The 24,022-nt window shown below is 38.5% G+C and overlaps 1 protein-coding gene across 1 annotated transcript in view; it reads right to left on the bottom strand.

Moving 5' to 3' along the window:
- Positions 1–823: 823 nt before the first annotated feature.
- Positions 824–24,022, bottom strand: part of tln2a (talin 2a) — a 124,740-nt gene continuing 101,541 nt past the window's right edge. The window contains exons 40-58 of the mRNA XM_059349220.1: positions 23,317–23,449; positions 22,622–22,723; positions 21,938–22,108; positions 21,675–21,821; positions 19,004–19,105; positions 18,475–18,594; positions 17,509–17,655; positions 15,464–15,630; positions 14,364–14,547; positions 14,135–14,260; positions 11,999–12,115; positions 11,720–11,905; positions 10,494–10,601; positions 9,962–10,067; positions 9,197–9,321; positions 6,160–6,348; positions 5,882–6,064; positions 4,734–4,859; positions 824–4,059 (exon numbers count right to left, since the gene is read on the bottom strand). Coding sequence (XP_059205203.1) covers positions 3,931–4,059; positions 4,734–4,859; positions 5,882–6,064; positions 6,160–6,348; positions 9,197–9,321; positions 9,962–10,067; positions 10,494–10,601; positions 11,720–11,905; positions 11,999–12,115; positions 14,135–14,260; positions 14,364–14,547; positions 15,464–15,630; positions 17,509–17,655; positions 18,475–18,594; positions 19,004–19,105; positions 21,675–21,821; positions 21,938–22,108; positions 22,622–22,723; positions 23,317–23,449 — 2,668 coding nt within the window. The 3' untranslated portion in view covers positions 824–3,930. The remainder of the gene's footprint in view (positions 4,060–4,733; positions 4,860–5,881; positions 6,065–6,159; positions 6,349–9,196; positions 9,322–9,961; positions 10,068–10,493; positions 10,602–11,719; positions 11,906–11,998; positions 12,116–14,134; positions 14,261–14,363; positions 14,548–15,463; positions 15,631–17,508; positions 17,656–18,474; positions 18,595–19,003; positions 19,106–21,674; positions 21,822–21,937; positions 22,109–22,621; positions 22,724–23,316; positions 23,450–24,022) is intronic.

Below are 24,022 nucleotides of genomic sequence, written 5' to 3'. Positions count from 1 at the left end.
CAACATCCTTTATTCAACACTCCTGTATTGGGCAAATAGACACATTTTTTTAAAATAACAATGGTTAGAATACTGGCAGGCAGCCAGACCCCCCTTCCAGATCTGAACACACTTTGTTGGTCTGGCAGAACACCAAAACATACAACATAAACACTCCCCGGTTGACATGACCCCAGTGTCCTCAATAGCTCTGCCCTGAATGGGGTTACAGATATTTGAGCTTGTGAGGAATGTGACTCAAGTTGTATGCTCCAACAAGTGTGCATGATGCATACAGAATAAAGTAATATATATATAAACACAAAAGGAAAACTCCCCACACAATATTACATTGAAATGCTTTATTTTCAGTGAATACAAAAAATAGTTTTATTGAGGCCAGATAAATATCTTTTATATCGTATGTTATCACTTATCTTTACTGTAGTAAGTTCATCATTTTATTTCTGTTAAGGGAGAGAAACGTACAGAACACTTCAATTACTCCACATCATTGAAATGCGTCACAACATCTTGATGGTGACAGATATATCGAAATGTTCTTATCACATTTAATCTTTCATAGAGGCTTAAAAGCACAACAAGAAGAAAAAAAAGCCAATCCATAAAATTTCAGTGACTTCATATCATACAATAAAGCAGGTAACAGACCAAAGTCTCCAGTCTGTAGTTTAGAAGCACTGTGGTACATGCCCATGGAATGCAGTACAAAAATGTGTTTGTTTGTGTATATATATATATATATATATATATATATATATATATATATATATATATATACTGATGGTACATTTTAAACAGCAACACATTTTTTTGACTGGCAGAGTTCCTCCGTCATCCCCAAAAGGCCTTACATGTGGCAGAGAGAGTAAACAATAAAGGGGATGCAGTTGGTTCAGCACTTAGAGGAACAGAACATTAAAGGAGTACTTCCGCCGCTTAATGACCATTTGTATATTAATCACTCACCCTGTGTGAAATTCTTAGGTGAACTGAAGCCAATAAGGCCTGCGTTTAACAGCAAAACTATATAAAAGCATAAATTCACAAACTCTCACACAACTTCTGCAGTATAAAGTCTCATTTATCCAGTCGTATGTTTACTACTTCCCAACACATACTTTTTGCTAAAATCTTACTACACCCATATAAAGAGTTTAACATTTGCACAGTATGCGCTACCCGTCCAGACTCGCACACTGAAGTATTTTAAATAGTCAGGTTTAAGGAAAAATGCATGTGTTTAGGAAATAGTCAGCATACAACTGGTAAATGAGACTTGCATTATTGTGCATGAACTATGTAAGTAGCAGTTGTGTTTGTAAATGGATGTTTTGATATAGTTTTTACTGCTTTAAAATGCGCCACCCCCCCTCAATTACTTCAATTCATGAGAATTTTCTGCAAAATTTGCCTGCGATCTTCAATAATTAAAGGCAACATTCACTCTCAAAAATAATGTTCTAATTTTGTACCTTGACGGGGCTCGTCACTGGGGCAGTACCCTCTGAGGTACAGCTATTTACCCTAGTGATTGGATCAGAAATGATGGTACAGTAGGAGTCCATTTCTGTCCCCCAAAGTACAACCTACATTTATGTACCCCTAAGGGATAGTTACTGGCCCTTACAAAAATGTCGTTTTTTGAGGGCCAACAAGGTACATACAGTATTTGTTCCCAAGCCCCTGCCCCAGTGACAAGCTGTTGTACCCTTAAGGTACAAATCCAGCCCATTATTTCCAACAGTGTGGGCTGAGTAATTAATATATAAAATTAAGTATTCTTTAACAAGTGGGACAACAAATGTTAGAAAACCCCCACGGACATGAACCTACATTCCCAAACAAGTTCTCGTCCAGTACCTTTTACTGACCGATGAGGTGAAGCTGTCACTCAAGAAGACCAGACACTGTATGGGCTACGGACTAAGGCACTAATAATAACACTACAGACTTGACTGATGAATAGTGGACCCCCCCTCCTCCCACACAAAATACAATGCCAGAAACCCCCTCTGAATTCAAACTGTAGTGCGTGTATTATACTGTCATGTACGTGGAGGTCAGAATCACTCAGTGCATCCTTCAAAGTTTCACTCTGTCGCCGTATAAACAAAGAGATGCATCTGAAGCACAAAGCCATGCATTTTCACAGCAGGACCTAATCTTACGATATACTGTAGTTTAATATTGAAACACATCCCATAAAATAAGACAAGGGAACCAAACGCACTACAATCAAACTCGGTAAACAAAAAAAGTTCTTGCATTGCGGCGAGTAGTATATTCATCAAAGTCGCACAGAGCACCCTTAAATTCAGACACTGATGGACAAAAAATGAGATGAGCTGCAGTGATTAGTGTTGCAGTCACTTCACTTTCAATCCACTTGTTGTTTTACATTTGTTGAAATTAGCTTATTGCTAAATTGTGTTCAGATTTAGTATTTTTGTTGCTTTCTTAATTTACAGAATTGGAGGTGAATGGACTCAAATTGACTCCTGGCAGCGATTAACTATTGCTCGAAAAAATGCCTATAATGGAATAGAAATCAATTAGGGACGGGCCAATAAATCTGCAGGTGTATTAACCATCTGACAAAGCACAGGAGCAGCACTGCACAGCATTCAATTGATTCAAGATGTCTGAGGTATTTACATTTATTAATTTGCATGATGTTGTAGCCAATCAAACTGCCTGCTTAACACATATTGTATATTTAAAAGTAAAATTACACAATATCATCTCCTATCTTATTACTTAAAGTTTGCATGATGAAAAGGGAAACTAATACTGCCCCCTAAAGCACCATCCATGTTATTGCATTATGATCAAATTCTGTTTATACTGTATTGCATGTCTCAATAGCCGAAATAATAATAAGGAATAAAAAAAGGTGTTTGAAGGACCGGTATGTGACCACAGGCTCTGGTAGTGCTAGTGGTTTATAAGTGGGAGTCTTTTTGACCCCTCTCTGCTAAAAATACTCCAGAGTAATAAATATTCCTTGTCGTCCTGTGTAGAAAAGCATTCACATGGTAATGGAAAAAATTCTACTTGAATCTGAGCAGCTGTACGTGGTGACACCTATATTCAAGAGCTTAGACGGACACGTTTTAAAAAGACATTCTGCATTTAGACCCCCATTGATATCCACATTAAAAAAATTACAAGAAAGAAAGAAAAGACACTTATATTACGGTCTACTTTAAAGCAAGAGTCCCCAAAACAGCTGTCTGTTATTGAATTTTACAGTATGGTCCAAAAAACACCAATATGCATCCTACCTTCCCTTAGAGTTATTAATGAATTTCAGTCAAGACGCGTCACATGATTTCAACAGTTATTAAGGTGCCAAATTGGAGCATAAAGGCCGACATTCATACAATAACAGAGTACCGAGCTGAAATCTTTTAGCTCTCCGAGTGATGCTGCAGTTAAATGGCTATATCACATGAACGGCAATACAATCTCTTATTCTTCTCAGAAGTTTATGAACTAAAGAGCTGCAGTTTGTGAATCAATTAAAAAAAAAGAAGCTATAGCTTAGGGGCAAACGTGAGCATGTGAGCTGTGCTGTTTGTCCCGAACGCGTCACATTCTGGTTCAGGTTGGATCAGTCAAAGTAGTTATGCTATACATGAGTTCTTCATCACAATCTTCATGTTGTCTTGTCAGGAAGTAGTCAGTTCCGTACAGTAGTATTTCAAACTTGCGAGTAGTAGACTGTGAGATGTGTCCTTGTGATGTGGACTCACTGCAGACTCGGGCTTTACTGGTTTGTTAAATCAGTCACATATCGGAAAACCGCCGTAGGCCACATTCTGTACCTGTTCAACTGTGCCGTTTCAAAATGACACAAACTGGCAACGCAAACAAAGATGTGCTCTTCACACCACTTCAAGCGTATGCAGATGTAAGTTTGAATATTTAGTTGTTGTCCTCTCGGAGCTCGCTGGGAAGAAACTTATACTGCTGCTGCCTGATTTGAGCCAGCTTCTTCCTGGCTTCTTCCAGCTCTCTCTCTTTCCTCAGCATCTCCTCCTGGGCTGCAATGATCTACAGTAGACAGACAGAAATATTTCATCCAAGCATCGTACTTTTCAATTATAAGAATGCAAAGGCTATTTGAGATACCAGCTCAGTCACATATTCTTAGATAATATTAACAAATTAACAAACTTAGTTAGGGCTAGGGAGCTTATATATCCTAATAACTCATAAATAACTCTCATTACTGGCATTCCCCACATTTCTTAAGTTAATACAGTAGTGGCATGAATACTGGATGAAGGAGTAAAATCATGTTTTCTGATAACCTTGAATATGCGAAGAGAGCGTGAACTTATGATTTTTTTTTTTTCAAAAGTTTGTCTACTTTAAAAAAAATATATCTAATCAATGCTGCCAAACTGCAGCAAAGTATGACAATGGCAATTCAAGAATGTGATAATAATGTGAAAATAATACAATTCTTTGACTATATGAAAGTGAGGACAAACAGCCTTTCTCAAGTTTTCAGTATAATTATATTATATATTATTATAATTAGGTGTAATCTAGTGCTAGTAAAAGTCCAAATATTGATTTGTAGTGGTCCCAGTAATATTTGTTTATTGTGCACTAAAGTCACCCTCCTTTGCTGCAGTCCAGCCAAAAAACAAATAAAAAATGACCTAGTTAGCCAAGTGAAACCTACTTTCTGAAGCTCACTGCCTGCTGGATGTTCTTACCTGTGCTATTCCACCCACGAACTTGGTCTTGACCACCACATTGTCTTCATCTGCTTTGTCAAACGCTGCCTTCTGAGCGGCACGCACCAAGTTATCTGACGCCTTCTTTACTGCATTTCCAGCAATCTGTCACAGAGAGAGAGATCAGGAGAGAACAGCTTATAGCAGCGTTAAAGAGACACTGAACCTGCTGCAGGTTATGAGAACTAACTGTTAGTGTAGAGCTGCTCGATTATGGCAAAAATCATTATCATGATTATCTTGGTCAATATTGAGACCATGAATATTTAACATGATTACTCATTTTCTTTGGAAACTTTTATTGAAGTGTGATCACAAAATATTGATTTGATTTTGATTTTTCTTCTCTCACTTTGCATTTTGTGAATTGATAAAAAAACAAACTAACATTTCTATTTTTGAAAGCATTCTTATTTTGCAGCATGTTTTCACACTTGCCTAAAACGTTTGCACAGTGTTGTATATATATTCAATTTATATAAATATATAACACCATATTTCTTTGAATAAATCATGAAAATACATTAAAAAATATGAACAAAATAATCTATGCTGTAATATTTATTCAACATTTTGCTTAAACTTTTTCAACATATTCCTGTCAGTTACTCAGTAAAAACAGTCGATTTATAACAAGACCATACAGGAGCATCATAGTAAAATGGAATGTGGCGCAAAAATCTATTTATCTTTTTTATCTTTAATTCTGAAGGACAGAGAAGATAGTTCTCTTGGTCAATGCAATTGTTTGTAAAGCTATTTTCTGATAACGGCCGGGTGAATTCATTCATCTGTCACCAGTTTATTTATTTCATTTTTAACTGTACTCATTTCAATCTTCATATAGTCTTGTCCCTGATCTTGTATGTACTTTAATTGATGTTGAATGTGGTGTATGAGAATTGTGGTTGATTGTTCTTATTTTATCATGGTGCTGCCTTCTTGGCCAGGTCATTCTTGAAAAAGAGATTTTAATCTCAATGAATTTTACCTGGTTAAATAAAGGATATTGATATTGATAGATTATCTGGACTATCTTGTTTTCATTATTGTTGAAAGCCATAATTGTATCTGAAAATTAACTTTGATTCAGCACCTGGCCCTCTTTGAACGTGTCTATAGTGTACCTGTAGTCTCCTCATGGCCTCAGAGTCCTGGTCCGCCTTCACCTTACAGGCCACCAGCAGCTGTGCCGTGGAGGCGGCCACCTGCTTGGCTGAAGAGATGAGCTTCTCCTCACTTGCCTGGCCTTGCACGGAGGCGTTGGCTGCCTCACACAGGTTGCTGGTCGCTGCTGCTACCATACGCGCCTGGAAGAGGAAAGCAGAGAAAGAAAGGGTTTGTTGACACATTGTGCCTCAGGTTGTAAACTGCGTTGCAAAATGGTCCTCAACTAGACACTTACAGCAGAGATGAGCCCCTGGGACCACTGTCCATCATCCACAGCGTTGGCGGGGATGAGGCCCACTTTGCCCTGAGCCACCAGCTCTCTCTGGGCAGCCGAGGCTGATTTGACCAAAGCGCTGGTGGCTGCTGCGATTGACTTGGCTGCCTCCAGGATCTGCTCCTCGAAGTTCAGCGTCTCATCCGCTTGCTGAGGGGAAAGGAGACCAATCAGTCAGACGGGATCCTTCATGGGGCTGAAGTTTGTCAACTTCAGTACCACGAGGATTTAACCCATAAGAACCCATGGTGACATCCGTGTAACAAACACTTTAAATCTTCTAGAATCTCCAATATTCAGCTTTATGCTTCACATTAACTCATTAAATCCCTAAGCGACGTATACTCAACACCCTGGTGTGGTGGACATGTGACTGTGATAAGAAGTGACTTCTCCAAAATGTGGATGTGACTGGAAACAGAAATGTGAAGTAGCTAGTCACAATTTTGATATATGTTATGGAGATGCAAACAAAAAAGGCAAATGGGTTATTTGTTTTTAAAAAACTGAAAAATAATTTATTGTTAAACAGCACTATTAATGTCACAATTTTTTATGTATGTTTTGGAGGTGCAAAGAAAAAGTCAAATTTGTGTCTCTGTAAGTAGAAAATAGTGTCTAGTTTTTTTTATTTTAAAATTAGAAATATCATAAACATAAATACCATAAACACCCAATGTCACATCACAGATCTTTAGGGGTAGATATTTTTCTTTAAAACATCATAAATGTGTCCTATGTGGTCCACTTGGTCTGTGGTATATCCCCCACAATTTTCCTTTAAGGATTACTGGGTCTGGGTTCTTATGGGTTAAAGCAAAATGTCATGTCAAATCATCTCTCCTAATATGACCTTGGTCAACTCAATCTAGTGCCACTGAGAGCACTATTCCAGTATACATACTACAAAAAAAGTTACATCTGATTAATGGTTTTCCCATCAGTACCGATACACTTGGAGACTAACAGAAGCAACTTCTAAAAGCTTCACACAGCTACATACAAAGCATCTTTTTATACAGCTGATAAGGACCTAGATACCACTGTGCACGAATATTATCTGTCAGTATTACACATTCAATCACGCTCACGTCTGCCTGCTTAAAACATACACACAAATTTCAAACACAAACACATTCACACCACAAGTCTGTAGACAGAGCGGGACACTGTAGGAATATGTTTGATATATAGTTGGGACTGAATAACAACCTAATATATCAAACATATCAGACAGAGCCCTGCAGAGAAGGCCTCCGGTGGTGGGGGCAGGAAGGGACGGAGGGGAGGGGTTAACTGGGAGCCAAAAGACATATACTGGGACAGGCTTTATCTACCACAGATGGACGGATGATTGGAGGAGGAGGGGCACATGGCAGAAGGGGATATGGTTGAAGATAATAAAATGTGTTTTCAGTGAGTTTTCAATTCAACAATGAGGGAGGGATCAGAGATAAAACTTTGATGGGCGTGTATATCTAAAAATGGGTAAAAGGTGAGTGTGTGTGATCGTCATGGGAAGTTTAAATTAAGAGATTCTGGTTGAGTTGTGATCTTGAATCATGGTCAAAGAAAATTTGATGGCAATATGAAACAGGGAGGAGACGGCACAAGAGACAGAGCACCCTTTCTCTGGATGTCAAACAAAACGTGTCATTTTGCTGTGAAATCACACTAACTGTCAACATTAACACTGAAACTTCAAGATACACCACAAAAAACACAGATGTTTATAGACAGGCACAGGACATTGACAACGGTAAAAAAGCATTGCTACAAAGGAAATTTGTCAAATATACACGACTGTATATACCGTGTTGCAATCTGCAACCTCACCACTAGATGTCACTAATCCTACACAATGCTCCTTTAAGTAAACTTTTAACTTCAGGACTTTTAGTTGTAATGGAGAATTATTCCACCACTGTATTGGTGCTTTTACTTAAGAAAATGATTTGAGTAGTTCCTTAACCACTGAAAATTACCAAACAGTTAATTTGCCAAATCCATCAATAATAATAATAATAATAATAATAATAATAATAATAATAATAATAATAATAATACCTAACGAATGAAATATATAATAAGACATTTTAAAAAGGGACCATCTAACAAATTCAGTACCTTTGCGTTTTATACTTAAAGTATATTTTGCTAATAATACATTTGTAAAATTTTGGATGGAGGACTACTTCTAATAAAGCATTATTATACATTACTTAGTGTCAAAGAAAAATGAAACAATTTGTATTATTTTGATGAAGACTTAAAAAAAAAATTATATTAACTTAATTACATTGTTGGTAGCAGTGTTGGTATATGTATAGATTTTTTTTTTTTAAATCATTTCTTCTCTGTTTAGCATTTTTAAATTGATTCTTGATGTAAGAATTTAATTTGGATTCAAAATTGTATATAATAATTTTAAGCATGGATCAACATTGCTTTGAAATAAATTCAACCTGCAAGCAACACAGGTAAAGTTGGGCGAATAAACGTGTATGGAAGTGTGAACATTTTATGTAAAATACCTAAACATCAATAAGATCTATTTCATAGCGATATTTCTCTGTTTAAAGAGCTCCCTTTCAAAAGTCTGTGTCTGTGTGGTACAATATAACAGCGTCATGTTTCGTTGAATATTATCATATTAACTTTAATGTCACAAGTCAAAATCCTATCCGTAATGCTAACTAATGGGAAAATTGGTTTTAAAAAGTTTAAAAAGCACTCAGTGGGTGTACATTACATGCAGCTCCACCAGAAACATCTCTTCTGCACAGTAGAGCACAGATTCTAAAGAGAGATTTCATAAAATCTTTTGATTTGAATCTGTGATGATGATTAGGCAGTTAAAATCGCCTTTATATTGACGTAAGAAAACAAACAAATCATCCCATCAATCATTGTTATGATCAGATCGTGAGTTTTCTTCTCTAACAAAGGGTCTGTGAAACAAAAGTCCTAGTGAGTCATCAGTCATGTGGTCACCCACCTTGGGCTTGGCTCTGGGTTTGAGCTGCTCCAGCTTCTTAGCTGCCGCCTCGATGGACGCTGCTGCTCCGAGCAGCTCCGTCTCTGCGATCACTGTCGGATCCTCCGGGTCCACCCACTCTGAACCTGAGGTGTGCATGCACACGTGCAATTTAGATTTGAATTTGAAGATACGATTTCAGAAGAGACTTCACGAAGCAGTGTGTCAAGATCATGCCAAACAACGACGACAACAACGCTGTGATCACACAGAAAAAAAAAATGAGTGCCACACATCACTGCACCCATGCATAGCTGATGGAGGCCACAAACTGCCATTCACTGCAATGAAGATGGAGTGATTTATTTCAAATGACATGGCACATGAAACGAAGCGTGATGGAGGGAGCCGACTCAGCGTACTGCCTGTGTGTAAGCCTGAGAGCAGCGGGATTCCAAAATGACATTAAATGAATCAGTGTTAGCGCTGAAGAAAGAAGGTGTCCAACAGCTCACAACTGGTGAAATAAGTCACAGAACAGAAAACAATGCTAACTTACCTCCATCTGTGGCAAGAGAAAGAGGACAGGGGTATTACCACAAGCTTGTTATAAGGAATGCTTCGCTCTTATTTGGGAAATGAAAAGCTTTAATAAATGTAGTAGCCTCCTACTGGGGATTATAACCAAGGACAGATTTTGTTGGAAGCTTAATTAGTAAAGAAATAAAAGTTATTGATGTATGTAACACTGTAAAAGGAGCCAATGTGTGAAATGTGAGCTCTTACCTTTCATTGCCTCAGCAGTCTGGATGAGCTCTGTGACGGCTCCCGCCACTCGTTTGGAGCACGCTGCAAGCTGCTGCTTCTGATCTCCAGTGGGCCTCTGCAGGACCTACACACACGCACACACACGCACACACACACACACGCACACACACGTTAACATGACAATCTGTTTGAAAAGACTAAACATCTGAGACAGCACTCATTTGACTGTGTGTTAAAAGTGAGGAAGTGGCTTGGACTACTGTAATTTTATTACCCCATAAGACTATTAGACCCAAAGTTGGCTCCAACCTCACAAACATTATAGAACCAAGCAGCGTTTAAAAATATAAAACTTAACCAAAGCCTAACTTTAAAAAAAAATGTATACAGAAATTAAAGGGGAAAAGCTTATGCATTCCAATACAATATTTTCAATAAGACTGATGCATTTCAGCACAAGCATAATTTACACATTTAAAATTGTTATATAACATAAATATATATTGTCTTACTTGGATGTTGATAAAGTACAACACAAAACTCAACATACCAGTAGTACTTGTTCCAGTAGGTCGATGTATCCAGTTGTACACTCTGATCCGTACATGAGTGCTCTGTTCTTCACCTCCTCACTGACCTCTGGATGGTACGCCGCTTGCTGGAAGAAACATATATGCTCCAGATTCAACAGGCTGTTTAACTTTCCTTTTAGAAGCAGAAATAAATATACAACACACACTATCAGTCAAACGTTTGGACACACCTCCTCATTCAATGTTTTTTCTTTATTTTTATTTAATTGTAATTTAATATTAAAGACATCAAATCTATGATGGAGCACATATGGAACTATATAGTAAACCAAAAAGTGTTAAACAAACCAGAACATGTTTTATATTTTAGATGCTTCAAAGTAGCCACCTTTTGCTTTGATGCACTTAAACACAAAAAAGGTAAGAAATTCCACAAATTAACTCTTGACAAGGTGCTCCTGTTAATGAAAACCATCCAGGTGATCAGCTCATGAATCTGACTGAGAGAACAACAGAAGTGTGCAAAGCTGTCATCAAAACAAGAAGTGGCTAGTTTTTACTACATAATTCCATGTGTTCTTTCATAGTTTTGATGTATTCAGTATTAATCTACAATGATGAAAATATACATCAAATGAGTAAGTGTGTCCAAACTTTTGACTGGTACAGTATATTAGACATTATTTTGACATTTATAGGTAGTCTACACCAAGAACGATGAGTAAAGCAAAAACTACAAATATATCGTATTAAAATCATTCTAACTTGAGTGTACAGCCAGTCTACACTACAACTATAATGACAGTGGTGAATAATATTGTTAAGATGACTTTCAGAACAATTTGATGAACACTGACAGCAAATCATGATCAGGGGCGTCTCGTTCAACGTCAACACATCACATTCAACATGGCAGATGACACTGCAGAGACTCATCAACTCCTGCCTGATAAAAAAAACACAATCTCTCTCCTTGCCTCTCCGTTGTGTTCAAAGACATACAGCCTCAGCTGCGTTTCAACTATTTTGTTATTCTTTTTCTTCATATTCTTATTATTAATAGTAATGATAAGTAAAAGATAAATGAAGCGCTTTATAAATGATTAACCTGCTGTTTCTCAATATTTTGAGGCATTGACAGAGTGTTTACAGTTCTATTCGTTATTTTTTTACCATTATTGGTGTGGACATCCCTTCAGTCATTATACATGCATTTCTTTATTGGTAATATTAAAAGAAGGACCTTGCAGGTGGAGAGCATGTCTGAAATGGCCTTGCGGCTGAGGTTGGCTGTATGGATGATGTCCTCCTGCCGGGCAGAGTTCCCAGCAGCCACTGCTTTTGCAGTTGCCATGGTGATGCCCTTAGTCATGCGGATGAACTCCTCAGGTGTGGTCGTCTTGTTGGGAGCATCCCTGGATTGAAACACCTGGGGGCGACAAAGCGGGTGGGTGTCATTTGACAGATGGAGTACAGATTTGATTGGCAGACTGGCATGCACCCGCCCTGCACCCATCCTCACCGCTAGCTCCTGTTTGATGCACTCGATCGTGGCCTCCAGTGCTCTGGTGCCCCGAGTGGCCTCGTCCTCTACAGCCTTGACTGTCTTCAGCAGGGACGTCACGTTAGTGACCATCACCTGACGGAGGAACACAAAAATGAAAAATTATGAAATCTTTATTCATTCACATCAGCATCCTATTTAGATTTTTTTTTTCTATGACCATGGATATATGTGGGGTTAAACTGTGGAATAATTTGGACACCGAACTTAAACAAAGTACTAATATTCTTCAATTCAAGACGATATACAAAATCAATATTTTACAGAGGTATAACAATGAGGAAGGACAGTGATTTAATGTTGTTTTTCAGATTTAGGATGATGATCACAAATATGTATGGTTAATTAGGGTATGTAAATTAGGCATGTATGTATGTATGTATGTATGTATATGAAGAAATATATATATATATATATATATATATATATATATATATATATAAAGGTAGTCTATAAATTATAATAACATCAGTAACAGTATTAATAATAATATAATAAGCAGAGGAGATGGGGTAGGAATTTATAAGTGTACACTTCTTCCTACTCCCTTTTGAACATGTATGATTTAATTTAATCTGTTTTAATCAACTGAGCTGTTGCATGTACAGGTTTGACCTGTTCTCATTTTCTTTTGTTTTTCTTTCTTTTCTTTCATTGTATATTTCTTTTCATTTCACTTTTATTTTATCTTATTTTTAGTGTTATATATAGTTTTTTCTTCTGTGATTTAAACATTCCACAGGACCATGATGGTGTACTAATTCAAACTCAGAGATAGGGGGCACTCAGCACCCATGCAGGAAAGTCCATAGCCGTCAGGACCGGAAGCTTAAATCTCCCAAATGGTTTACAACATTTTTTTTTCCACCTTTAGTTCCTAAAATTGCATGTGAGACACGTTGTTATCATCTGAAAGAATCCATGACAAACTGAACTGCTGCAGACTGTGAAACTGACTTTATTTTCTTTCTTTTTGTTAACTTCACAGCTCGAGGTGATAATGAGCAGTCAGCAGTGTCATCAGTGGATTATGTGGCTTTGAAAATTTACACTGCAAATGTGATGAAGCCAAGGATTCAGATGATTTGTCTTGGATACAAATATCCCAGTTTCCTGTTCACCCAGAACATCAATTTCCTGCCTATTTACATTACTGAGACGTAGTGTTCAGTTTAACTCATGTGAACAGGTTTCATAATGACAAGGGGGGCGGCTGGAGCTGATTAATGGCGCTGCCTGAGGTAGAGGAGGATGTCTGTTATTCATTCATACAGAATGTGAGCTTTTTTAATAGACCTTTCTCACATCAGTTGCAATGGAAATAAGACTGAACATCACTGACAAAAAGAAAACAGCAGCAGCTTCATTGTTGCCTAAATAAATACAAATCAACAACTTGTTTTATGATACTAATTTAAGATCTCTAGGTCTGAAGACGACAGACACCGTATTTAACCCCTTCACAGTCTGACCCCTCTTTGCCCCCATTCCTTAAAGAATTTGAGTTTGGGGACAGGGGATTTTTAGGGGGAGATAGCAGGTCAGCAGTAGTTAATTAATTAATGTATCAATAAAATGTTTAGTGTATAAGGATCTGGAACATTTGGGTATGAGTGTATGAAGGCCATTCCCATGCTCAATTATCGATTTTTGTTTGCACATATGGTGCTAAAGAATCCATCCCAAATACCACACTGAGACACCAAGACCTTGAGAAATACCATGGAATAATCCATGCTGTGATTTGACATTTTGGCAAATGTCATGATAATTTTGAAGATTTCTGCAAGAAGTGCATTTTTCACTGATTCGCAGATCATGTTATACAGTAAGTTCATGTTTCACAAAAAAACTCTCACTTGAGTGAAACAACAATGGTAACGAATGAATGAATCCCTTCGGTCTTCCAATTCCTTTAATATGATACCAATATCTTACCGGTAACAGCTTTAAAACTGCGCCTACTACAGCCTCTGAAAAAAACTTGGCAAAAAAGCTTTGCAACGCTAAGGGGTTAACTGTGCTCCAGCCCACTGGGAGCCTTTAAGTTAGATGACATAGTTTCAGGACTTGCAGCCTCCCTGATCCCCTCACCTTGGCAGCACTCTTCAGCTGGTACATTGACGGATCCTCTGCTGCCTTGCCAGCGGCACACTTGGTAGCACTAATGAGCTCAGCCAGTGCCTTGGCCACATCTTTGACAGCATTTATCAGAACCACCTAGACAAAGGACACACAGATAAACACCAATTTATTACAAACTTAGCCCGGGAAAGAGACAGAACTCTGAAATGTTATTGTACAGAAAGCTAGACTGGCTAACCTGTGTCTCGGGGTCATCAGAGCCAATGCTGGCAGCTCCCAGTTTGACTACATCTGTGAGCTGGGTAATGGTTTTGGCAGAAGACTGGGCGGCCTGAGCCAACCTGTCCTGACCAGAAGCAGCACCGGACACCAGCATCTTTGTGTCCTCCACCAGAGCTTTGGCCGTTTTCAAAATGTTCTCCCTGAGAGAGAGAGAGGATGAGGAGAAGGAAAAAGAAGGAAAAGAAAAGACAAAAGTGTTGGATATTCTTTCAGCGACTGAAGTCCTGATGTAGACGGCTGACTCCAGCAGAAAACGACATGATGCACACTGGCGCACATCTCTTCTCATATCAAAGGCATCTGTACATCAAAGCTGGTGCAAACACAAGAAGCATAGGTAAGATCATGTCACAAGTCGAGTCTGTTATTCCTCGAAAATTGACAGGAAATTGTAAGAAGCTGCTGCAAAGTTTCTTCTTGATTTTAAAGCGAGCTGCATGACATGATTTGAGATAAAAAGTTCTCATTCTCTTTCATCCTGCCCCGGCAGGGCTTCTTTACATTTTCCCTTTCATGAGGTACAATACAATTTCAGCAATTATCTGTCAGGATCTAGGTTAATAATTTTTGGTCATAGCAGCATGTTATATGCCAAGTCTTGTCTTGGATCATTAGATATGAATCTCTTTGAACTACATTCATTCAAAAAGAACTAGGCCGACTAAGTTTATCACAAGTCAGACACTAGATTGTGGACGCTTTTACTCAACATTTGCACGACAATGTGAAATTTTCATAGAATATAACCAGAATGATTAACAGTCATTTTTAGCACCATGGGGATCCTGCCTCCAAGTGCAGTCTTTAGTCTAAGAGCAAGGAGAGTTAGAGATGTGACGCTTCCTCTATCTTACAAACCCTGAGGGTAATTTGTAGTTTCTAACTCTAGACAGTTCCTTCCCCCTGTTCACCAGCTAATATGTCATTCTGTCAGTTTAAGATGAAAGATAACCGGAGGGAAAATCTTTGTTTCCCAGTCACGTCTCACTCACTTAGTGATGTCTCATATGATCTTATTTGAATACAAACAAAACGTGGCAAGTCACCAGCTCTAACCTGTGGTCAGCAAAGGACTCGTCATTCTCTGCATTGAGTGTGCCGGCGGAGGCGAACATGATGGTGGTGTCCAGGTCAGCGATGATGCCGGACACTGCGCTGGCTGCTGTGATGCAGGCCTGAGTGCCCTTGTTGCCTGCCTGGAGGGCCGAGAGCACTAAGGACACCTGAGGACACACACAGACATCACACCCTATAATCACACAGGTGAGGATGTACAGATATCTTGTCTGAAAGCAGAAAGCACTTTTTGCATACCTGAACCCTGTGAACCTCAATACTGTCTGGCAGGTGTGAAAGGCACGCTTGTTTGTTTTTTAATGCTAAAATGATAACATTTACCGTAGCCAGAAATCGTAAAAACAGACATTTTCATTGGATTTAAACATTTTTGACAGTCCTTGAACAAATTGTGCGCAATGAATGCTTCCATCAGGAAAAAATAATACAATATAAGCTTAAATTACTGATATCAAAATCATTTTAGTCTACATGTATTTGCACTAACCCGATCCTGTAAAAAAACATTATTTCTGCTATGGAACTGAGAAGCCATGATTGACCCCAGAAATAAATTCAATGAAACTTGCACAGAACTGTAGGCTGTTTACTCAGAAAAGAAAGGTGGAGCCTTTAAAAATGTGAAATGTTCAATATATAGAGCCTGTAGAGCCCCTTTTTTTAGTATTGGTAACACTTTTGTGCGCTTGAAAAAAATAAATAAAGAAACACTTTTGTTCCAATTTCTGTAAAGTAAATGATCAAGGAGGTTTATGGAGAGGTGCAGGACTTTTATATTGCAGTGAAAAACAGGCGCAAACCCTGAAACTGCTGTAGTAAACAGGCATCTGAAAAGTAGCTAGATTTGTATATTTCATCAATTTTTTTTGTAACCAATTTATTTTTAGATTTAGTATTACTATGTTTTAATCAGTAGGAGTGGAGTTGAACATTGCTTTGCTGGTCAAAACAAAGCAGAAAGAGCAATACCCTGCTATAGATTCTGCATTGTTTGTGATATACATCTCCTTGGAATATAATAAATAATGCATTCAACTGAGAAATCCAAAACATGATTCGCAAGAGGATTTAAAAATCTGCTGTGACAGCAAAGAACCATGTCGGCACCGAGCAATGCGCAACATCACTCACTCAGTGAAATGAGTACGTGTCAAACTGGTTTCGACTCCATTTGTTTTCCCCACAGATGCCCGAGTGGCAGTAGAAATTGATTAACTGATGTTTCCGGTGTTATGCTATAAAAAAAAAATTTTAAATGACACTTGAATTGCATACAATAAATGATGGGAGTAAGGAGATCAAACCACTACAAGCATGACAGAGACACAGACATACAGGTGTTAAATAAAAGTGTAAATCCTTGCTTTGAAATTAAAATAGTCATAATCTGAGTGTAGTATCTATTCAGCAAAATGCTGGGGATTCCCCACTACTGATACCTCTGGAAAAATTTGTTTGCATTCACAGGCCATATATATACAACACTGCTTGGAAATGATTGGTGCAATACTTAAGCATGAATTATTAAAATGGTCTGCAGAGTAATTTATTTTCCCAAGGACTATGGATTAAACAGTCAGCCTATGAAGCTATAGCATGCTGTTAGCAAATGGTTTCTTCTGGAAGGCATTACTTCAGGAGGCATGTGATAAAATTAATTACAGCACGTTGTTAGCATGTTGTTGACACCATGACAGCAGAATTACTTGGCATAAACTACACAGCTCGAAAAAAATGCTCGACTATTCCTGTAAAGACCGTTGTACTGTGAGTTTGGTGTGGATCCTATAAGGCCAAGCAGGAAAAAACTCCACCCCTGAGTGATTTGGTATTAATATAATTAAGAAACGATGAAGATAGAAAATTGATATATTGTATTAATGTAAGTGGCAACTTAGATAATCAATATAGGATAAAAATGCACAACTTAGACATTAACTGAAACAACTATGCTCATTTCTTGAAAATAAAAGACAACAAAAGTCAAACCTACAATTTTTTAATGATATGATATGATATATTACCTTCTCTGTGACTGTGCGGGCACAGTCAATGAGCTCTCGTTTGGTAAAGCCGTCAGAGGGAGTGATCTGCAGAGCTCCAGCCTTCTGGACGAGGAAGATGCAGCCATGTCCAAGCTCCTGCACTCGATTCTTGATCTGGAAACCAATCTGGATAACAAAGAACACAGAACAATACAAATTAACTGAGCAATTATCATAATGCAAATGAACAAATCTAGTCTGTAAAACACAATTTACATAAAAAATAGTGTTAAAAAAAGTGTGCTAAATAGTGTAAAACAGAAAATCTGTCTCAGCCATGGACTGTAAAAAAAGGTAGATATAGCCTCCAAGTCTGAAAAGTGAAGACGATGAAGTGTTTTTAAGTTGCAGTAAACATTTTCTAAACAAGTTTATGGTTCCAATTGTTCGCAAGTCTTGTTCAACAGAGCATGATTTAGTAAAAGATGGTCCCATTTAAAGTAAAATACACGATAAAGTTTGCTTTAGGGAGTCGCTACCTTATGATACACAAAAATCGCTAACGTAGCGCCCTGTTAACCAGGATAGAGGCTAGCAATGTGTATTTGTGACACTGTGTACATTCAAATAGCTGTGAACTTTTTTGGAGTCTGTATTTTCATCTTATAGCTTCGACTCTTTCACAGTTTTACATTTTGCTTTAAGTCCATTCGCCAAAATTAGCACTGTACTTATTATCACAGTTAATCTCAATTAGGGATGCACCTTGCTAACAGGGCTAACTATCTAGCTAACATTGGCATAAGCTAGCAACTTCCTGCTCTTGTCCAAATATGGTCAGTTCTGGCTCCAATAAACCAAGATGGCTACCAATTGTTCATGTACCATTTTTTTTATCAACATGCAGCTGTAAGAGTTGAAAAAATAAATCTGCCACCCTAATGTAGCAGAGCTGTGTAATGGAGAAGACAATGTGTCTCAGTGTGACACCTTGGCCGTCCTCACCTCCTCTGGCTCAGCTGTGTGAGCAGCCAGTCGTCCCTGAACAGCCAGTTGGCTGTAGTCCACAGTGACCTGAGAGGCCAGGCCTCCCAAGTCGTCTGGACATGTCACTGATTTGGTCATCTGAGGGATAAACACACACAGACTGTCAGTCCACACTCAAACACACACGTTTACTTTCGCTCCTTTTTTAACAAACTGTACACGATGATGCTGCCTGCAGAATAATAATGTGCTTTATTATACAGTGCTAAATGTGTTCTATATAAAGTATATATGAAACAAAGCAGGTGGTAATGAACAAAGTTCGCACTGAAGTTAACCCAGTAGACTTTTTATATTTTTTTTTACCTCAGGCTGTAAGTGTAAATTGGATGGAAAAACACATTTTGGTGTTCTACTTTATCGTAAACAGGATGGTTTAATTTTGATAGAAACGACAAGTCTGAAAACATTTCATATTAAAAGTTTTTCCATCTACAATAATGTATTCCCCAGTCTAACAATGTAGACAATTATTTTGCAGCCTTACCATTTCCTGAGCAGTGACAGCAATAGCCTTAGAGTGTTTCACCATACTGGTCTGGTAATCCACAAATGAGCCCTCAGGTTCAGGTGGGGTGCCCTCATCCAGCTAATGAAAGACACAAAGACACAGACGCACAATTAACAAATTACTGCAATTGTAATTTTAGTCGTGATTGGTTTGTCTTTCGCAAAAGGTACAACCATCTTCAAACATGAAGACAATCAATAATTTAGCTCATAAACTGCAGTGATGTATTCAGTCTTATCTACCCTTCAATTATAATAATTCTGCCAGGTGCACAGGCATCAGTTCATCTGCAAAACCAGCATTAATGCAATTTTACATTCAAATAGACACTCGGAATGAAGGATAAACACTCATTATAAATTATCCACCAAATCCACTCTATAATTACAGATTTAAAATAGCATCTACTAGAAAAACCAGCTTGCAGTGCATAAATATTGTTTCCAGCATTTCTGCTAAATTAAAAAAAAACACTCAGCTTCACAGCAAAGTGGAGAAGACGAGAAAGATGACGCCATGTGGGGAATGCAAGCTGGTGCCGATATGACACAGTATCGCAAGTACATGATGTTCGTTTAACCCACCAAGTGAGATAACACCTTAGACTCTGCAGACTTGACTCAAAGTTCAGCAGAATCATCTCAGCAGAGAGTGACCATTATGTCGATGGATTATCTAAAAGGATTATCTCCTTTTAATCAGCTACTGACACACAAACACACTCATCATGCAGATCCAAAATGAACCAATTTCATTAATTACTCATGATGTCCCACACAGAGGTGATGCAGAGATGCTGTCCCCTCTGGTGACCCACACCTGAGGCGATAAGTCTCACCCAGAGGCAAGAGGGATGTAATTAGTTGATGCTATTTTGGCTTTTTTGTGCTTCACTGCGTATGTGTTTGCCAATACTTTGGCTGTTAATTGGAAAGATTGTCTAAAAGGCCTAACACTGGATGAGAGTGGCTGTGTTACCAGTCAATTTCCCACTGCTTCGATGGCTTGTGATTTGTATTAATATGCTAATCAGCACCTTTTTATGGCGCCGAGGAGACACTGAGGATGTTATAAAGTCGTTTCACACAGGAAATGGAGTTCATCAGTTAAAAAAGAAGAAGGAAAAAAGAAATCTAAATTAGAAAAAGATGGTTGTTTGTACAAATCCTGGAACATCCTGAAGAAATATTAAGAACATTTGCTTTCTTGCCAGTTCCCCTGTAATCACCATCAACTTTTGTTCCACTTGTTTTCTCAACAGAATTTTGGCTCTTTGATCGTGGCCCTTGCCAAAAAAGCTATTTTTCACTATGTTATTTTGCCAACTCATTCAGATTATGCTGAAATGGTGATGTGTAGTCACAGGCAACTAGAACTTCACCCTCAGTCCTCACTTCATTTCAGTAATTAGTGAAGCAATTAGTAGAAAAGAATCAGAAAAATATGTATGTAGTTTTCTTCTTATTCTACTGCCACTGGAGTAGTGAATGGAGGAGATTATGTTCTGAAGCTGCTCTTGAATCTTGTTAAAGAGCCATACAGTGTGGATTGATTTAACCAATAACAATCTTGGTATCCAGGCAACCTTTTAGGGGATAATGCCTGACGAGGTGTGCATTATCAGGAAATAATATACAAAGGGGAGGGCAGAACAGTCCACTGTGCAGCCTTCTGTCGCCATTCATTCTTGAAAATGGACAGCTTGAAGGGCATTATTACTGTTATACCATGTTCAATTGCCAAAGAAAAAAATGACCGTTATTTTATATTTTCATGGGTTTTGCAATAAAATAAATAAACAAAAAATAATATTTTTTAAAAGAAAAATATATATATACATTTTAATATCACTATATTATTATAATATAACCAATAAGATTATCATGCAATCAAAATGTTAATTGCAACTTAAGTAAATAGGTCGAACTTTAGATACGACTTGACAACTCATCTGTTCGCCAAAAAAGCTAATGCTATACGAGCATGATTTAAATTCTCCAACATTGCATACAGTGGACAAACAGTAAATATAATTTGACAGGATCAGGAAAAGAATGAAAACCACTGCACACTGAAATGGCTTTACTGTGAACAGTGCATTTCGCTGTAGCTTCATCAGGTTTGTCTGCCCAACCCGATCAAGACGATTTTTTTGATCAATGATACCCCATATTTACTGTCAGACACAGCCTGAAGTAGCAAGTTGAATAGAGATTGGTATGTTAGACGATTGCTTATGTAATACAAAGTGTTATTAAGTTCAGAGAGTCAGTGTACTTATGTTGTGTACATTGGTGTTCAGACAATGATGTGAAATCACTCATTGTTGAAATAAGTTACTAGCTTGTTAATGTCTTGCAATAAATTGTAAATATAGACTCTCACTGCAGCCCTGTTGCTATGGTTACTAATTTTCAATAAAGGCCGAAACTTATTAGCTTTATTAGCTTATTAACTTATTAGTGCATTCATTTAGAGCAGTGAACAGACAGTTTCCATTGTCAGGAATGAATGGACACCTTGCAGCCAATCAGGATTGAGTATTCACCCAGACTATTGTATAAAAAGCTAGTAGCAGTGTTTGCTGTGTGGCCTGGATCCGAGCTTCAAACATCCTCTGAGACACACTGTGCTCAGCAGGACTCACCTTGGCCATGGACTCTGCGATGGAGTCCACCATTCCTCCCACCATTCCCACCTCACTGGCGGCCTCGTTCAGTGTCACCATGATGTCATCAACAGCCTCCTTCATGAGCTGGGCCGCCTCTGCTATAGCATCATGGGTATGCGATGCCTTTGAAGTGTGACACAAAGACACAAGAGCACTTAGGAATACTCGTATGCACCTGAACACCCCGCCGAATACCTTGTATGTGATCAGACTGTCCACATAATGCAAAACAGTTATACCTTTGGGTTTCCTCCACCTTCCTTGGCAGCGTAGAGCATCTGCAGAGCAGACTCAGCCAGGGTCTTAGTCTGGTCCAAGAAAGTCATCTGTTGCTGATGGTCTCTCAGTTTAGATGTCACACCCACAGAGGCCATGATCAGTGGTTCAAAGTAATTTGCCAACTGGGTCACCTGTGGCAAAGAGTGAACATATTTTAAGTTTGTTTGTTTTGAACCCTTTTCAGTTTTATTATGGAAGAGAAACAAAGTGAAAGGGGGAGACAGAGGAGAAGACAGGCAGGAAAGGGCTCCAAGCCTGATTAGAACCTGGGCTCTGCTGCTTAGCAAAGACCAAGTCTCAGTAGTATGCGCTGAGAACAACTCAATTTCTCAATAACAGAAAATGTTACATTTTCAAATAAGAAGAGTTGCAGTAAATCAAGGAAGCCCATCAACTTAGGAGAGCAGAGCATTTACAGGTATCTACTGGTGAAGAAAGTTCCTGTGAAAGAAAAAAATCAAAACCTATATAAAATAAAGTATGTATTACTGCTGTCATACTTATCCCAACACTACTTTTGTCCAGACAAACAACTCCTTCCTCCATGTGGAAACGTGCAATACTGCTCTACATTAAAAAAAAGGCACGTGTTGCTCCACAGCTACAGTATTTAAGTTAAGTAATTAACTCCCTGCCCTATATACCTTATGTCCTAGTTGGGAAGCTTCGCCTCTGGCAGCGGTGGAAACGGGGTCAATTAAGTGGCCAATTTCCTGCACAGTGGACGTCAGCTGCTCTTGAAGTGCCTGAAGAGAGGAAATAAAAAGATATTAGTTTTTGTCTTGCTTTTTATGTGAGACAGAGGTACATTAAAATTAGTCAGCTGCTAACAAAGCACTAGGCAGCGAACTAAACAGGGGAAATTTTTGCCCCAAAGCCACTTTGTCTTCTAAAGCATAAAATCTTTATAATGCAACAAAACTGCTGCAAGTGCCAGAAACTGCTCTGTGATGGGTTCTGCATTAACATATACTGATCTCAGGTAACTGTCCTGCAGGCTACTAGACAGATCAATAAAAACTTTGCATTGCAGAACAGTTTTTAATTGTTATTAATTCCCTGGTTTCTGTTTAATGACCCATAGTGGACAGAAAACCAATAAAAATCCCCAATAATGGATCCATAATTCAACAGAGAAACACAGAGCGAACACAAGGACGAGAACAACAATCTGACTGTAAAGCAGAGAGTGGAAAAGAAAAAAAAGTGGGTAAGAGAGATAAAAAAATTAAAATAAAAAAAATATACACAATGACAAACTAATAGTGACAAATGCAAACAGGGAAAATGCAGGTAGTTGTCTGTGGAAAATGAAAGTTACTTTCTGATGGTTGCTTACCTCCAGTGAGATGTCGTCCCTGCTGGCTAGATTCTGGCTGACTGCTGCCAGAGAGGCCTGCTCAATGTCCCGGATACATTTGTTGATGTTATCAATTGACGAGTCGCACTCCCGCTGGCCTGGGGCCTTGTCCCTGGGAATAAAACGGGAACAGAAAAATAAGAGAAACAGAAAGAAAGAAATAGTTGGAAACAGAAAAAAAAATTGAAAGATGATGTATAGGGGGAAAAGGGGACAGAGAGGATGACAAGGAAAGGAAAAGAAGACACAGGAAGAGAGAAAGAAGTTGAAATGTTAACATAGCTAACACTTATTAAAACACAGACAGGTTCCAGGATGTGTCTTTGACATCTTCTCTACTGGCTCCCTCATCTCATTGCTGCTCAGCTCACACAGCCGACATGTGGCCTGTAGGGTCCCGTCACTACACAGGGAGATCAAGCTGTGCAGCCAAATTAGCTTTGAAGCCTCAGAGTGGTCTGGGGCACGAGCCACATGGGCAGAATACGTTCAGTTAAACATCCATTTCCATGCATGGCGGCACACTGGAAGTAAAACTAACATAAAACCTTATCTATGTGTGTGAAAAGACTACCAAAGTTATGAGCTTGACTTTTGCAGAATGGAGTCCATTCCTCCTTGTGTTCTTTGGCACCGCAGTGCATCACTGAAAAGGCCTGGGCTAAACTCCCAGCCCTCAATTTGC

Source organism: Centropristis striata, chromosome 2, assembly GCF_030273125.1.
Source record: "Centropristis striata isolate RG_2023a ecotype Rhode Island chromosome 2, C.striata_1.0, whole genome shotgun sequence".
Lineage (NCBI taxonomy): Eukaryota > Metazoa > Chordata > Actinopteri > Perciformes > Serranidae > Centropristis > Centropristis striata.
This window is presented reverse-complemented; position numbering and strand designations above follow the sequence as displayed.